The sequence below is a fragment of the Oncorhynchus tshawytscha genome, linkage group LG18 (genome assembly GCF_018296145.1).
Source record: "Oncorhynchus tshawytscha isolate Ot180627B linkage group LG18, Otsh_v2.0, whole genome shotgun sequence".
Lineage (NCBI taxonomy): Eukaryota > Metazoa > Chordata > Actinopteri > Salmoniformes > Salmonidae > Oncorhynchus > Oncorhynchus tshawytscha.
In genome coordinates, this window is record NC_056446.1 from 16,992,349 (window position 1) to 17,009,736 (window position 17,388).

General features: G+C 41.4%; 3 protein-coding genes across 4 annotated transcripts; 1 reads left to right on the forward strand and 2 right to left on the reverse strand.

The window, feature by feature from the left end:
- Window positions 1–691: 691 nt before the first annotated feature.
- Window positions 692–4,659, reverse strand: LOC112217601 (family with sequence similarity 89 member A). The gene is made up of 2 exons (XM_024378016.2): window positions 4,238–4,659; window positions 692–2,994 (listed from the first exon to the last, which is right to left on the reverse strand). The coding sequence occupies exons 1-2, from the start codon at window positions 4,487–4,489 to the stop codon at window positions 2,734–2,736; spliced, it is 513 nt and encodes a 170-aa protein (XP_024233784.1). The 5' UTR covers window positions 4,490–4,659; the 3' UTR covers window positions 692–2,733.
- A 1,733-nt stretch (window positions 4,660–6,392) lies between these two features.
- On the reverse strand, window positions 6,393–10,274 carry sprtn (SprT-like N-terminal domain). 2 transcript variants are annotated; one of them, XM_024378015.2, is made up of 6 exons: window positions 10,003–10,274; window positions 9,565–9,881; window positions 9,279–9,378; window positions 9,019–9,147; window positions 8,620–8,938; window positions 6,393–8,495 (listed from the first exon to the last, which is right to left on the reverse strand). In XM_024378015.2, the coding sequence occupies exons 2-6, from the start codon at window positions 9,873–9,875 to the stop codon at window positions 7,507–7,509; spliced, it is 1,848 nt and encodes a 615-aa protein (XP_024233783.1). In that variant the 5' UTR covers window positions 9,876–9,881; window positions 10,003–10,274; the 3' UTR covers window positions 6,393–7,506. The 2 variants fall into 2 exon arrangements, with proteins under 2 accessions (XP_024233783.1, XP_024233782.1); XM_024378014.2 differs by having other exon boundaries at window positions 9,565–10,274.
- Window positions 10,275–10,523: 249 nt separating this feature from the next.
- LOC112217599 (exocyst complex component 8) lies at window positions 10,524–13,134 on the forward strand. The gene has a single exon (XM_024378013.2). The coding sequence runs from the start codon at window positions 10,712–10,714 to the stop codon at window positions 12,776–12,778; it is 2,067 nt and encodes a 688-aa protein (XP_024233781.1). The 5' UTR covers window positions 10,524–10,711; the 3' UTR covers window positions 12,779–13,134.
- The last annotated feature ends 4,254 nt before the right edge of the window (window positions 13,135–17,388 follow it).

Sequence of the window (17,388 nt, forward strand, 5' to 3'; positions counted from 1 at the left end):
TACATGCAGCCCATACTGTACTCTGAGGAACAAGCGTAAGTCTGAGTGTGTGGAGAGGGGATTAGTTCTGCCCTGATTTTAACTGACCAGCTGGGTTGCTTGGTATATGACAACGACGGTTGCCGCTCACTGCCTGTGAGAAGATACAGTAACAGGGAAACTATCCGAGGGTCCACCAGTGTTGTTCACATGATTTGTCTACGGAGCCTTGACCTAAGAAGAAAACACTTGCAGAGCCAGATTGTGCAATAGCTCGCTACTTTATCTGAGCGGGACATTCCAGAAGCTTTGCTTCTCAGTTTTCACTATGAGATAGAAACAATGTTATCTTCAGCAGTACATATACAGTAGATGTCTAGTTACATGTCACACTTCATATACATTAATTGGTGCTTATTTTGAACAAGACAATCATTCTTTAAACTATGTCAAACAGCAATAGTGTTGAAATAGCGCACAATTCTCCAAACAGAGTCAAAGAAGAATGTCTCTATGGCAGCTATAATAAATGATCCAGTCACTCTAAAGTGCTATGATGCAATGTTCTGTTGGTGCCAAAGGTGGCATTTGATCAATACCCTATCAAGTGGTGCATGCTGACCTGTAAAGCCAAAGCTAATTTTAGAGCTACAAAGTAGAGACAGTTATGTTCCGTTGCCTGTGAATGACAGTTTCATGCAGGAATAACAGACAAATTTGAAAGTAATTTTATTAAATCCATAAGAATAACTATTACATAAAAGAGCATAAAACCAATTTTCCAAAAACAGTAGTATGGTCATTCACTAAAAATAACAAATATGAGGAATGGATTGAAACTAAACAAACCCTTCAAATATTGTCTTTGAGTTCTGTCAGAGGGAACAATCAAATTTACATCATAGATGAAAATCATATTACATAGATAACAGATTCATTCATCTTGACCTTTTTCACTCAAAATATGGACTGAAATCATTGGGCAACTCCTTGAAATGACTGTGGTAAAAGAACAGCTTTCTGATTGGATGAAATCAAGACCAATCAAATGTATTTATAAAGCCCTTTTTTACATCCGTAGAAGTCACTAAGGGCTATACAGAAGCCCAGCCTAAAACCCCAAACAGCAAGCAATGTAGATGCACAAAGACATTGTTCATCTGAATATCACCACATGAAACCAAATCTCATCGGGATGCAGTTGTATACATTTCACATCTGTATTACTCTGGATTATTGACGCTAGTGAAGAAACCTCTTTTTTCCTTTTAAGGTAGGAATTGAACAAGTAACTCTGCTGTAGTTACAGCATACTATGCACCACGTGTGCCATCAGACCATCCGAAGGACATGACCAGGTTGAGAAAAGTGCTGTGAGATGAAGGGACAGATAACAGCAATAGCCAAGGTTGGAGACCTAAAGGGCACAAAAGGCACTAATTGTGGCGATTTCTGTTTAGTGTGATGCAGAAAAATAAGAGACTGCTATCCTGTAATACTGACTTTCAATGTGGGGCTGGTGGCAGCAATATATACATTTACTGTGAAGTTGGAGGTAGAAAATTCAGTACATAACACATTGAGGCATAGGAGTTACCGAGGACATTTTCTTTTAACTCCCCATTTTGAAAGATTTCTGTAGCTGACCTCCAGTCAGCCGCTGGTGTGTATATTGTCAAATGGCATTAATCATAGTCAAGAAAACACATGTCTAAACAGATCAACCTCCTGTACAACACATTCATTATATTGTGTAACATCAGAGAAAAATAAAACTGACTAGGAGCATCTAGAAGAACATTGCACAGTATCATTCCTAAAAACCCATTACAAATCAACCCAGGTGAGTCAATTATACTCTTTGGTTTGCGTACCACAAACATGAATTGTGGACCAGTTAACACAACAAAAAGTCTGGATACAAAACCAAAATTTTACTTCTCGACTAGACTTCCTAGCCTATATTATTTTGATGAGCAGTCTATGCAGCTAAATGTTGAGAGTGCAGACTTGGTGACAGTTGGCTGTGGAACACCGTAATGGACACAACTGCCATACATGCATGTCCTAGTGGGGGTCAATATATGAATTCATGAGTACCCTGTATTGATTTGTTAAATTAAAACAATGGTTATGGTGGTGATAACTGTACTTAAGTCAACAATCTAGTTTCATTGAAGAACTGTTAACTGAAAAGGTATGGAGCGCCACAGCACAATATGAAATTAAGCATACCATTGGGCTTCAAAGAAGCACATGCGTACTTGCCCTGGTATAAAACCATTCCAGAAGTAAGCATTTCCAGCATTTTAATACTTTTCTCCAGCCTACTCCACCCAGACCACAAATCTGTAACAGTCAACATTGCCACTACATGCCATCTAAAAGTTAATTTCCTCCCTCACTGATTGCAGGGACAGGAATCCCATCCCTTTTGTTTATTAAGACCTTCCCAGTCTCCGGATTTCAACCCTGTAAACATTGTGTTGACAGAGCTTGGAAGTACTCACAACAAATCATTAAACTCAACTAAAAATGTCCATAGTTATAGGAGAAAAAACATCCATAGTTATAGGAGAAAAAAAAACATAATTTATAATAAATAATTAACCTTTATATATTTTTATGAAAAGGTCTGCTGAAAAAGTACTATAAGCCAGCAAAACAATGCATGGCACAGCTCTTTATTAAAAAAAGCATATTGCCTCAAATGTGTGGAGTCAAGCAAGCAAGCAAGCTCAACTCTTGAGTCTCTCAGATGGTGATGTGGAAAGAGTCTCCTAACCAAGAGTCCTTGCTAGTCCCATTTTTGGGAGATGTCGCCTCACTTCCCTCCGGTTGGTCAGTTGGTGTTGTGCTCGTCTCCTGGTAGTATTCATCATCTTCATCAAAGTAGCCATTCTCTATCCCGTGCCCGGCGCTGAGGTCATGGCAGCTGCCCTTGTACTCCTGGATTGACTCGTGAAGGGACCAGAGCTGACACAGCAAAGACATATCCTGCTGACGCAACCCCACCTGGAAAATACAAAATTAAACCAGAATTATTTTAAGCGCTCAAAAGGGTGTTTTATACTATACCTAAAACTTTAGAGATTAGACAAAAGAGCAGATGGTGCTTAATGCCTAGCCCAATATTGGACTAAAAAGAGCCTAACATTGCTTCTTCTCTACCCAACAACTAAGGAGTAAAGGTGCAGTCTATGCATCTAATGTTCTGTTTGAAGGGTGAATTGGCTCAGGAAGCCAACAACTCCATCGAAAAGGTGAATCAGTTGCCAATTGTAGATTGGTTCTTGAAACATAAATCCCTCTACTTCTATAATACATCTAAATAATTTCCCAAGTGCAAAACACACACACTTACTGCTCACTTAACCGATTAACAGTTGCAGCAGACAGTATTTCAGTGACATCATGTGTATGGCTCCTGTCTTCTGCAGACAGCCAATTAGACGGGATAGCTCATTAGAACAGGTAGTTAACTCTATTCCATCTGTTTTCGTAAACAAGTGCTGTAGCATAAAATATGGCCGTGTGGGAACCCTACCCCTATAAAGTTGTATCTCAATACAAAACATGTTGCATTATGTTTCGCCGACAATAGCTCCTTCATATTATAAATGAGAAAGTCCTTATGCTTCCAAAACCGTACTGCAAGTGATGCCTGTTAATGTTCAGACCGAGCGTCGCGGCTTCCACCCTACAGAAGATTACACTACACTCACTGGATGAAGCAATGGAACAGTCATGATCAAGGGCTACTTCCTGCCTTCAGCTAGAAATATTTGTTTCTATCCATTCAATCAATATTTTATGGGATACAATATTCATCATAAGATAGGCCTACAGTGAGGCTGAACGTTCGATTTGTAAGCCTTCAAATAGCTACTCAAAGAAACATCTGTTCACAAATCAAAGTCACAAATTTAGTATAGACTGTAGGCTATCAAAGAAATCCAAACTGGCATCAAATCCTACAAGCAACAACGTATCGTGTTTCATCGTGGTCTTGCCACCGTTGAGTATTGGCTACAGAGTTGCAAATCTTATCACAGAAATTGGCAACTGCCAGTGTCAAATTTCTGTTAAAATGTTTCAGCTGACTATAAGAGCAACCGTACTAATTAGACCATGAATTAATGAAGTCATTTGGAATAATTTCGTGATTGGTGAAATCATGAGAATAGCTGTTCTGACATTCTGCCTTGTAAAATGAGAAGGAAAACAACCCATCACAAATCACATCTCCTCCACTTACCATTTCTTTTCGGAGGAGTGCTAAAGCCGCATCAAGGTTGGCCGGTTTATTCGCAAGCAGATTGTCGGAATTATTTCGCCCACGACTAAGGTCGTCTTGGATCATGGTTTTCTTTGCATACATCCTTTCCATCTCTCTCCAAGACCCGCCGCTTGAATTCAGCAAGCCGCTTAGGCTCTTCGGCAGTGGTGGTAGCCCCTCAATGAAGGCCAGTGTTCCGCCCGCTGTGCCGTTCGCCGATTTACCGTTCATCGTTATACCTTTACCTTAAATTCAATACTTTAGTGGGAAGAAGTTTTAGTGGTTATAAAAACCACATTCGGTAAAGAAATTCGCCTCTCCGACGAGCACCATGCAACAGTAGAATTATTCGTTGACGCCAACAGCCGTAATCTCCTTTATGACTCTGGCTCGCACTTCCTGTCCCTTTAACACAGTTCGAGTTGGATTGGGCGTCACCCGCGGTGACGGACAGGAAAGTGTGGTTGAATATTTACAACCTTTGACAGTAGTTGGTTTTTTTTTTGGGGGGGGTTAGACGCTCCTATCTAATTCATGCTGTTTATTGCTGAAGTGAGTCAAAGCTCTACAGTGTGAGGATTTGATTTACTTCTAAGACAATTGGCTGGATTCACACAGATAGTCCAATTCTGATATTTGTTTTCACTAATTGGTATTTTGACCAATCAGATCAGCTCTGAAAAACAGCTGCTGTGAAAATATCTGATGTGATTGGGCAAAGGCCAATTTGTGAAAAATGTGTAAACGCAACCAATAATGATGAGGAACCACCAAATAGACATAATTTAATATTTTATCAAATGAAAGTTATCAAGCTTATTTTCTTGCAATTCTCCAATTGTGGGATACAAGTGCATTGATATAATGTTGTTTAGTATAATGGCACACTTCGCAAAGAAACAAACATGACATATGCTACATGAATACGGCAGAGAATAGTTCAAAAGGCATTACTTAGGCTGAGGTCTTCATGACATGTGTCTGCAGAACAAAGGTTTTCCGTATGAAGGACAGATGGTGGGATTTCCAACCATGGTCCTGTTTCATTAACAGCCCCTCAACAAAGAGACAAAGCCCACCCAACAGAGGCACATGTGGCCTATACAAGGGCAGATGTCATTGAAGAAGCAAGGTCTCAACAAATGATGTGTAATTGTAAATGTGAAAAACGAAATAAATCGATGTATTCCCTTAAAAAACAAACATTTTATACTCTATGAATTGGCCGTGCGTTAATACGAGTTGAAATGTACTCACAATGTGTTTTTGATGATACACTGCACAGTTAAGACAAGGACACCCCATTAGGCCTTCCGAAGTGTTGGTGCCTTTTGACTGCAGTGCACTCAAGATGAACGGATTATGAATTTACCCCTGTGGACATGTGATTTAAATACAGGCTAGAGGAAACAGGTACAACTTATCTTCAAGCTTCTCATTTGTGTGTCTTCTCACTAAATTGTATTGTATGCTATTTTTCACTGTGCTAATCATCTGGGATGTCCTCAGAATCTAGCAGGTCAGGATGAGCAGAAGTTGTGACATACAGTTGCCTGCCTCATTGTTGTGCCTTGAACTCTACTGCCCTCCCTCTCTGCCCCTCTGCCACGACATATCTCACCCCACTGCCCCTGCATAATCCTTCCCTAAATAACATATGCCTTGATTTTATTCCAGAATGAACCAGAAACCATTCAGGGAAAACCTTCCTTTGTACATGTAAGACCACAGACAAAAATAGTACTATTGGTATTATATTGCACAAGCAGTTTCTTTTCGGAAACTGTCATTGCTCTCTTGGCCCGGTCTAGTTAGGTCCTTATAAAATCTTCCTGTATTCATTGAATGTGAATCAAAAGAAAATTCTCAACAATGCTCTATGCCCTTGGGAGGGCAGGAAATCTATTCAAATGTGTCTAAGCATGTAAGGGTATTGAAGTATGTGTCTGAGAATTATGTCATTTTTCAGTTAATTGAATTAGTATAGTTACAGTGGGGCAAAAAAGTATTTAGTCAGCCACCAATTGTGCAAGTTCTCCCACTTAAAAAGATGAGAGAGGCCTGTAATTTTCATCATAGGTACACTTCAACTATGACAGACAAAATGAGAAAAAAAATCCAGAAAGTCACATTGTAGGATTTTTAATGAATTTATTTGCAAACTATGGTATATGATGAAATGGTATTTGAGACCATCTTATTGATTGGTATTAGTCTGTTATTGAGGAAGGAGGACTATGAAGTCACATTCAGTCAAAAGACACATAAAAGGTATGAAAGAACATTTTATTTTCCCTTTATAAACATTCCTATTAAAACATGAATGTTGGTCTTACTTCATCAGAAACAAAACAAATCCAACATTCAACTTAACATTTATACCAGCAGCACACATGCAGAAAATAATCTGCAAATACATTAATACTATTCAATGATGGTATTACTAATGACAATAAAAAAACAAGACAACTAAAACACTAAATATATTCAATAACAGCCTTGTTACTGGTTGGCTACACACTTCTCCTACGGGTAATTTACAGAGGCTTAAGAGAAATTCACATTAGTGCTTTCCATTGAACAAGGCATTAAACTATTATTGATGACATGAGTCAGCACATGCCCTTGTAAAACACTTGACCCTGTCGAATGTGACAAATTCTAAGGCCTAGAGAAGTGAATAGCAAGCACGTGTGAAATTCAATACTGCCCGATCAGCATACGAGGAAGACACTTTCCAAATTCAAGACCGCAGCAAATTGCCTATGTAATGGCAACATTGCCTTGACCCATCAAGTCAAAGTGGCACCAATGAAACCAATTATACATGAGCGAAGACCAATGCTAAAACATTTGGAACATTTTCTTAAACATGGTTATCTGAGGCAGCATGTCACAATTGATCAATGTTTTTGGAAATATTTACATGGATCTACTAAGGCACAAGTCTCTCTGCCAACTACCATAAACGTAACAACCCGGTGCAGTCCAGATGTTGTTCTTTAAGACTTAAAACAACAGGCTTTTTCCAGAGGGTTTTACATGATGTAGGAGATGCAAACTGGAAAACCTCAAAACTGTATCTCTAATTACAGCAGTACTACATGAGATACAAATGAAATTTAGACTTATTAGCAAAACCGTCTTTCAGGGAAACAAACTCTATACAACTTAACCTACGCTTAGACCTGTTAGAGGTTGTGCAATATAAAACAGCTGCAGGGCATTCTCCTCACATTTCAGTTCTCTCACAAGAGACAGGAATCTAAATGTTGATTGATTTTTGACTCTTGCACCATGGCTTGGCATACAGGGCAGCTGACGTTCACAGTAGGGCTTGCAGAGCTGGCAGAGTTGTTCTGAACTGCAGGATGGGCTGTTGGGGTAGTCGGCATGTCAATGTCCTGCCTTGTACTCCTTGACGTTGATGGTGATGACTCACCAATTGTCTGCTGAAAGAAGTCAAAGATGTGAGCAGAGGTGCGGTCTTCCCAAGGCCTCTTCCTAGAAACTGGAATGTTGACTCCATTAGGCTTTTTAGGGCCTTTGAAATATTTGGAGGGGTGAGGCTCGGTGGACACGCCAGGTTTTGATGTGGCCGGAACAACAGAATGATGGCTGTCCAGTTGTCTGGTGTCTGAGGAACTGACAGCTTTGGCTGGTTGTCCAAAGTTCAAACCACCCACAGATGAAAATGCACTTTTAGTCTCATCTGGAGGTTTTGAGACAGTGGAGGTACTAGAACTAGCTGCACTTCCAGACTTCCAGCCACTGGCGTTAAAGAGGTCTTGGACAGACCTTTGCTCTGTTTTGGTCTTGAAAGTGTCTGAGGAGTTACTATCTGGCTTGGACACAGTGGTGTTGGATTTGTAAATCCTAACAGGTGAGCCACCGATGTTGACAAATGCCTTGGTGTTGCTGACAGATTTTTTAACAGGGGGTTTAGGTCCTCTGAATGGACCGTGTGCTGCCCCTGCTATGGAGGTTGTGGTGCTTGTGCTCCCCTTCTTCTGTGGGCAGCTCAGACCTGGCCGTCCAGGCGAGTCAATTCCTTTTGCCGTCGCCTGAGCTGGAGGTGACAGCACAAGCCTGGGGGACACAGAAGTAGTGAAGGGTGTTGTGGGACTGTTGACAATAGGTTTCTTGAGTTGAAATGATGATGGCTGCGAACTCCCTCCAAGCAGAAAGCCTTTGCCACTGAATGGGATTATATTCCTTATGTCCTGTGAACCAGAGCCTGAGACAAAAACATTGGAAATAAAATGTAGATTCACCAAAACACATTCACTAAGCCATATTTTGAATTATAAATGATATTACTGCCCTCAGCATTCATCAAACGAGAAAGAGACTTGTATTACCTGCAATAGCTGTACTGGAAGGCTTGCTGTTGCTTGTGGGCTTGTCTGTAGGCTTCTTGTCTTTGCTGGTGTCTGTCTTGCCTTGGCTGGTGTCTGTCTTCTTGCCTTTCTTTCCATAACCCTCCGGCTCCTTGACCTTGGTATAAGTGCCCCCACAGGAGCGCAGGTGGTCCCCCCACCATGTGTCTTGGGCTGAGGGGGCACGGTTCATTGCCCTCTTCACGTATCCAAAGTAAGGCTTGCGAGTTCGACAGGGCCCATCACAGCGCCACCAGTGCTGACGGTAGAGATCCACTTCATCGTGGAACGTGTGATAGACCTGGTGGAACACCGTTGATTCAGAAGTCAGATGCATATCAACACAAAGTACACTTTGACTGGACACAGAGAAGAACCTACTGTGATTTTAGTGCCAGTAGCTTGATTGATTCTGTCCATGTGCTTGCAGAACTCAGGTCCATGCCCATCACGATCCCTGTTGTTTAGAGTCACGAAGAGCAGTGCATGGATCATCTCATGCAGAAGTGTCTGGAAAAATTAACAGAGTATTTTTCATGCTATGCTATACTGAAGAAATTCCACCACAGCCACTTTGCATGTGTTACATCTTATAGAATTGTAATCAATCTGAGAAGGTTCAGGTTGGTTAGTCAAAGTACCTGTACAAGATCCCGACGGGGTCTGAGTTTTAGTAAAGGTTCACTGAGTCGAATAGAACACAGTCCACCTCGTCCTTCATAAGAACACACACCTGCACACCTATAATTTAAGATTTTATGAGGGGACAGGCATTGAACAATATAACATAAGGGAATACTCTAACCACAAGAAAACAATCACAGTTCGAGTTATACATGGATAGTGAATAGGCAACATGTTCTGATGTAAGAGCTCCAATAAGAAACACGTGAATCATATCTGATGATGGATACAACAATGACTTACAGTGTCATTCGGGGGCTCCATTTGACTTCAACACCACTGAGCTTTCCCCAGAAGAATGTGTCATTGAACTCAAGGAACATCGCCCTCACATCTGGGCTTGGGTCAAGCGTCTCCCACGACTCATCCACGATTGACATTGGTTTCTCTGGAGCAATAGATGGACGTGAATAGGGGATGACATCGCTGCTAGACTCAACTTTCCGTTTTTTGGAGGTTTGGCCATAGCTGTTGTCATCATTTGTAGAATTTGAAGATGCCTCGGAATTAAATTGCTCTTGCAGCTGAATGGCAAGCAGGAAATCGTCGTCCATGTTCAACTATTGATGGATGAACATATAATTCAAGTTAGATGGATATAAGATAGCTAAATTAGATAGCTTGTGATGTAACGTTGACTAGCTAAATAGCTAACGTTAGCCAGTAGGCTAATGAACGCACCAAAAAACAATCATATGATTTGGCGCTGGATAGCTCTAACTTTAGCAACCATCAGATGACTGTCATCGCGGTCTAATCAATTTGATTGTCATATAGCTATATCTACGTAAGAGTATCTCAATATTCAGCTTAAGTTAAATGTAGATTCATTTCTGTAATTATTTAGATAGTTAACGGGAAATACTACAGAAAAAATGTTTTCGCTCTTTTTCAAAATACTTCCTGTTTACGTGCTTTCCTAGTTTACGGTGATATCCTTCATTCTATGGTACTGTTGGGAACTCTGGGATACGTTATTCCGCCACAGTGGCACTCGCGAATAAATGTTGTCCAACTGAATAGTTACTCGGGATTTTATATAAATACGCTAAAATGAAAGAACATTTATAAAATACAAATGTTGACTGTAATTTTGAACTCTCAATATGACTATAACTTAAATAACTATGCACATTTTATTTTTATTTATTTTATTTTACATTCATTTTTTAACCCATAGACCTTCTATTGGCCACCTAATTTCCGTCTCGTGACGTTTTGGGCAAAGATGTTGTTCTGTCTGTGTTTTGGGTGTTAACATATTTCCTGTTATCGCAGCAGCTAAAAAACATCACATATTCATGTATATTAATCAGAAGAAGACACCTTTTTTTTAATCAGAAGAAGACACCTTTTTTTAATCAGAAGAAGACACACAGTAACCTGGGAGATGGCAGAGCAGGCGAACAGAATGCGCAAGCAATTAGAATCAGCTAATTTCGACCCGCAGAATTATGTCAAGAATCTCTCACAACAATCTGATGGCGACAGAGATTTGCAAGAACATCGTCAAAAAATACAGACCCTGGCAGATGAAACGGCTCAAAACCTGAAGAAAAATGTCTACAAGAATTACAGACAGTTCATCGAAACTGCCAAAGAGATTTCATACTTGGAGAGTGAGATGTACCAACTGAGTCATATTTTGACAGAGCAGAAAAGTATAATGGAGAGCATTACCCAGTCTTTGCTCTCAACAGATAAGGATGAAACTGCGAAGGAGATGCTGGCAGCATTCCCTAAAGACACAGAGGAAGTGAAACAGAGAACACTGACTACACTGCTTGAGAAAGTGGAGGGGTGCAAAAACATTATGGACACCCCAGGCAGGTATTTAGTGTACAATGGCGACCTGGTTGAATATGATGTGGACAACATGGCACAACTTCAAAAAGTGCATGCCTTCCTGATGAATGACTGCCTTCTTATTGCCACCTGGTTAGCAAATCGCCGTGGTACAGTGAAGTACAAATACAATGCACTGTATGATCTGGAGAGCTTTGCCATTGTCAACGTGAAGGACCACCCCCCAATGAAGGACATGTTCAAAATCCTGATGTTCCCAGAAAGCCGCATATTTCAGGCAGAAAACAGCAAGATTAAAAAGGAGTGGCTGGAGATCCTTGATGAGACCAAGAAAAACAAAGTGACAAAAGAAAAACACAAGGAAGAGGTAGAGGTTCCCAACTCACCAGTGAGACCAGAAGCCTTGGTTTCGACCAACCCTTTTGATGACAAAGAGACCAACCCTTTTGACTCAGAGGAGGCAGTGGATCTGAGTTTGGAGTGGATCCAGGAGCTTCCCGAGGACCTGGACGTGTGCATTGCCCAGCGGGACTTTGAAGGTGGCGTGGACCTCCTGGACAAGCTGAATGACTACCTGAAGGACCAGCCTGTCAATCTGAGGGTGAAAAACCTCAGGGTGAAGGTGGATGAGCGTGTCCGACAGCTGACAGAGGTGCTGGTGTTTGAGCTTTCTCCTGACCGTTCCCTCCGCGGAGGGCCCAAAGCAACCCGTCGGGCTGTGTCTCAGTTAATCCGGCTGGGGCAGCCCACCAAAGCCTGTGAGCTCTTCCTTAAGAACCGAGCCGCTGCTGTGCAGACTGCCATCCGCCAGCTGCGCATTGAGGGGGCTACTCTGCTCTACATACACAAGCTTTGCAACATCTTCTTCACTAGCTTGCTGGAGACAGCCAAAGAATTTGAGATGGACTTTGCCGGTAACACAGGCTGCTACTCTGCATTTGTGGTATGGTCCCGGTCATCCATGAAGATGTTTGTGAATGCATTCAGTGGGCAGGTGTTTGACAGCAAAGAGAGCCTCTCCACTGCAGCTGAGTGTGTCAAGGTGGCCAAGGAGCACTGCAAGCAGCTCAGTGAGATTGGACTGGACCTCACCTTCACACTGCAGTCCCTCTTGGTTAAAGACATCAAGTCAGCCCTGCAAAGCTACAAGGAGATCATCATTGAGGCCACCAAGCACCGCAACTCTGAGGAGATGTGGAGGAAGATGAACCTGATGACTCCAGAGGCTCTCACAAAGCTGAAGGAGGAAATGTGCAGCTGCGGCATGAGCAGCTTCAATCAGTATACAGGAGACGACTGCTGGGTCAACCTCAGCTACACCCTTGTGGCCTTCACCAAACAGATGATGGCTTTCCTAGAGGAGGGGCTGAAGCTCTACTTCCCAGAGCTGCACATGGTGCTGCTGGAGAGCCTGAGGGAGATCATTCTTGTGGCTGTACAGCACGTCGATTACAGCCTGCGGTGTGAACAGGAGGCAGAGAAGAAAGCTTTCATTCTACAAAATGCGTCCTTCCTACACGATACTGTACTCCCTGTGGTGGAGAAGAGGTTTGAGGAAGGAGTGGGGAAACCTGCTAAGCAGTTACAAGACTTGAGAAAGAGTGCACGGACCATTCGTGTCAATCCTGATAGTACTATGTCTCAGGTCTAGTGGGTGGATTATTACCTGGTGTGAACAGCACTTTGATGACACTGTTGAACTTCAAATCTTTGGCCAGAATTGATGAAATCTATTATTTCTGTCGTATAGCCTATTCAGTGATGATTCTTTCTGTTTAATATGATGTTGAAGAGAATTACATCGAGATAGTTTGTAATTTTGAATTTCCCTTATTTTTTCTATGCTTGATGATATAGCATAGTAGTTATGAATAGTAGGCTAACTGCAATAGGATGACTGATTGTTTTATCCTAATGCATTGACAATGTTATTGATTTGTACAAATACGCCTCTGACACTGGTTTCACACAAATTCTCTCACAAAATAAAAAGGGAATGCATTATAACAATTTTGTCCAGTTTATTGAAAAAAACATTGTTTATATATACTGTTTGATTTCTGCAAAACAATTGAAATTGTAAGGATTATTGAGCCAAATGCTGAAAAAGGATTTAGACTTTATAATATAGCTTTGGACCTAGGCGTTGCAAAATCTCATGATTTTTAAATAGGTAATGGATTGGATATTTAAAATATTTCAATAGGTTGAAATTTGTGCCCTGCCTTGAACTACATGCTGGGATTAGGCTATGGGAGTGACGCTTGCTTTTGGGGATCACCTCACCCCACCCATTAAAATCTTCTAACTGCAGTCCTGAGAAAGGTTTCAAGTTTTATCAGTCGTATGTATGGGATACGCATGGTATTCATCGTCTAACGAAATGCTTACTTGCAGGTTCCTACTCGACAATGCAACAACAATAAGAAATAATCAAATATAAGAATACGAACATATACAGTTGAAGTCAGAAGTTTACATACACCTTAGCCAAATACATTTAAACTCAGTTTTTCACAAATCCTGACACTTAATCCTAGTAAAAATTCTCTGTCTTATGTCAGTTAGGACCACCACTTTATTTTAAGAATGTGAAATGTCAGAATAATAGTTGAGAGAATGATTTATTTCAGCTTTTATTTATTTCATTCCCAGTGGGTCAGAAGTTTACATACACTCAATTAGTATTTGGTAGCATTGCCGTTAAATTGTTTAACTTGGGTCAAACGTTTCTGGTAGCCTTCCACAAGCTTCCCAAAATAAGTTGAGTGAATTTTGGCCCATTCCTCCTGACAGCTGGTGTAACTGAGTCAGATTTGTAAGCCTCCTTGCTTACACATGCTTTTTCAGTTCTGCCCACAAAGTTTCTATAGGATTGATGTCAGGGCTTTGTGATGGCCACTCCAATACCTGGACTTTGTTGTCCTTAAGCCATTTTGTCACAACATTGGAAGTCTGCTTGGGGTCATTGTCCATTTGGAAGACCCATTTGCGACCAAGCTTTAACTGATGTCTTGAGATGTTGCTTCAATATATCCACATAATTTTCTATCCTCATGATGCCATCTATTTTGTGAAATGCACCAGACCCTCCTTCAGCAAAGCACCCCCACAACATGATGCTGCTACCCCCGTGCTTCACGGTTGGGATGGTGTTCTTCGGGCCTGCAAGCATCCCCCTTTTTCCTCCAAACATAACAATGGTGATTATGGCCAAACAGTTCTATTTTTGTTTTATCAGACCAGAGGACATTTCTCCAAAAAGTGCGATCTTTGTCCCCATGTGCAGTTGCAAACCGTAGTCTGGCTTTTTTTATGGCGGTTTTGGAGCAGTGGCTGCTTCCTTGCTGAGCGGCCTTTCAGGTTATGACGATATAGGACTCGCTCTACTGTGGATATAGATACTTTTGTATCTGTTTCCTCCAGCATCTTCACAAGGTCCTTTGCTGTTCTGGGATTGATTTGCACTTTTCGCACCAAAGTACATTAATCTCTAAGAGACAGAACGCGTCTCCTTCCTGAGCGGTATGACGGCTGCGTGATCCCATGGTGTTTATACTTGCGTACTATTGTTTGAACAGATGAACGTGGTACCTTCAGGCGTTTGGAGATGGTTCCCAAGGATGAACCAGATTTGTGGAGGTCTACAATTTATTTTCTGAGGTCTTGGCTGATTTCTTTTGGTTTTCTCATGATGTCAAGCAAAGAGGTACTGAGTTTGAAGGTAGGCCTTGAAATACATCCACAGGTACACCTCCAATTGACTCAAATGATGTCAATTAGCCTATCAGAAGCTTCTAAAGCCATGACATAATTTTCTGGAATTTTCCAAGCTGTTTAAAGGCACAGTCAACTTAATGTATGTAAACTTCTGACCCACTGGAATTGTGATAGAGTGTATTATAAGTGAAATAATCTGTCTGAAAACAATTGTTGGAAAAATTACTTGTCATGCACAAAGTAGATGTCCTAACTGACTTGCCAAAACTATAGTTTGTTAACAAGAATTTGTGGAGTGGTTGAAAAATGAGTTTTAATGACTCTAACCTAAGTGTATGTAAACTTCTGACTTCAACTGTAGGTATAATACAGGAAGGCACAATTTATCGTCCAATATTTACATGTGTTTTGGGGAAAGGACACGAAGAGTGCAGATTTTTCAAGGATGCTCTTCAGCCACTTGCTGAGTGGTTAATTTAGAGCAAACCAAATGAACCAGTGAAACTTATTGTAACAAACTCACATAGTAGGCTAGGTGATAAATCATATTCTGTGTGATGAAGCTTTTCGAGAGACAATTATTTTCCATTTGAAATAACTGCTATGGATATGATTGACATTTTGGGGGGGGAGAGTTGTGACAGCTACCATATTTCCTGCATAATTGGAATCAAATATTACTCTTGAAATCATTAAATTAAAGATAGCCTAGTCTTTTTCTGATGGTCTAATTTGGGATTGTGTCATACAAAGCATTAATTATGAATTGTTCATGTTGTGATGTTTTTCCCATTGCATGAAGCAATTAGAATCCTAATATGACACCCCTTTGATTAGATCTCAGGTAATCTGAGACCAATTGATTTATAAACTGCCACAATGGATGTAACTGCTCCAATGCACATGTTAGGGCCAGGGGACACATTATATTGTCCTGACTGGTTAATTATGCCTGACAGTTGCACATTTCAATGACAGTGACACAGTAATGCCAACCAATTTGGCAAGAACAACGGGTGCGTACGCAAAGCATGTGATTCATGGATAGATATACAGTATGTGAAGTATGTGGACACCTACTTGTTGAACATCTCATTCCCATATCATGGGCATTAATATGGAGTTGGTCACCCTTGCTGCCATAACAGCCTCCACTCTTCTAGGAAGGCTTTCCACTAGATGTTGGAACATTGTTGCTGGGACTTGCTTCCACTCAGACACAAGAGTACTAGGGAGTTTGGCTACTAATGTTGGACGATTAGGCCTGGCTTGCAGTTCAATTCATCCCAAAGGTGTTCGATGGGGTTGAGTTCAGGACTCTGTGCAGGCCAGTCAAGTTCTTCCACACCAATCTCGACAAACCATTTCTGTATGGACTTTGCTTTGAGCATGGGGGCATTGTCATGCTGAAACAGGAAAGGGTCCTTCACCAAACACTTGCACAGAATAGTCTAGAATGTAATTGTATGCTGTAGCATTAAGATTTCCCTTCACTGGAACTAAGGGACCCTAACCGTAAAAAACCTCCCCAGACCATTATTCCTCATCCATCAAACTTTACAGTTGGCACTATGCATTGGGGCAGGCAGCGTACTCCTGGCATCTGCCAAACCCATATTCGTCCATTGGACTGCCAGATGGTGAAGCCTGATTCATCACACCAGAGAACGTGTTTCCACTGCTTGTGTGCTGCTGCTCGGCCAGTTCTTGTGCTGACGTTGCTTCCAGAGGCAGTTTGGAACTCGGGAGTGAGTGTTGCAATGGAGAACAGACAATTCGTATGTGCTACACGCTTCAGCACTCAGTGGTCCCATTCTGTGAGCTTGTGTGTCCTACCACCTTGCGGCTGAGCCGTTGTCTCTCCTAGATGTTTCCACTTCACAATAACAGCACTTACAGTTGACCGGGGCAGCTCTAGCAGGGCCAAAATTTGATGAACTGACTTGTTGGAAAGGTGACATCCTATGATGGTTCCATGTTGAAGGTCACTGAGCTCTTCACTAAGGCCATTCTACTGCCACATTTTGTCTATGGAGATTGCGTGACCTGTGCTCGATTTTATACACCTATCAGCAACGGGTGTGGTTGAAATAGCCGAATCCACTAATTTGAAGTGGTGTCCTCATACTTTTGCATACATAGTGTAGTTCTGTCTATATGTATGTTAGTGAGAAAAGGGAAACATTCTGGGTAAATTGCCAATTTTATTAATTCAGAACATGCTTCTTGAATTTCATTAAAAGATTAGGTTGAAACTCTAAATAAAATAAAATCACCACCAACATATGCATTGCATATTCAATAGCCTCGAAAATGTGCAGGGCAGGTGCCACTGCTACCCTTTGGGTTAGACACTGGTTAATAACAGTTTTATCACCAAGGTGTGACTTGGCTCCACAATACTTTTCACGGCTGCTCACTTGGATTACGGGTCTTGTAGTTTTTTTGTTCAAAGTGAACTTGTTATTGTGAAGATGCGTTTTCAGAACCCATCCGCTCTGACTACAACCCCCCCCGCGCCTGCGTAAACCAGTCGAGGGA

Bases quoted from the DNA above. Each gene is read 5' to 3' on its own strand.
- LOC112217601 (XM_024378016.2), bottom strand. From the start codon at position 4,489: ATGAACGGTAAATCGGCGAACGGCACAGCGGGCGGAACACTGGCCTTC. The intron at 2,995-4,237 runs GTAAGTGGAGGA...TGTATTTTCCAG, and splicing joins CACTCCTCCGAAAAGAAATG to GTGGGGTTGCGTCAGCAGGA.
- sprtn (XM_024378015.2), bottom strand. From the start codon at position 9,875: ATGGACGACGATTTCCTGCTTGCCATTCAGCTGCAAGAGCAATTTAAT. The intron at 9,148-9,278 runs GTACTTTGACTA...TAATTTTTCCAG, and splicing joins CCCGTCGGGATCTTGTACAG to ACACTTCTGCATGAGATGAT. The intron at 8,496-8,619 runs GTAATACAAGTC...TTTTTGTCTCAG, and splicing joins TTCCAGTACAGCTATTGCAG to GCTCTGGTTCACAGGACATA.
- LOC112217599 (XM_024378013.2), top strand. From the start codon at position 10,712: ATGGCAGAGCAGGCGAACAGAATGCGCAAGCAATTAGAATCAGCTAAT.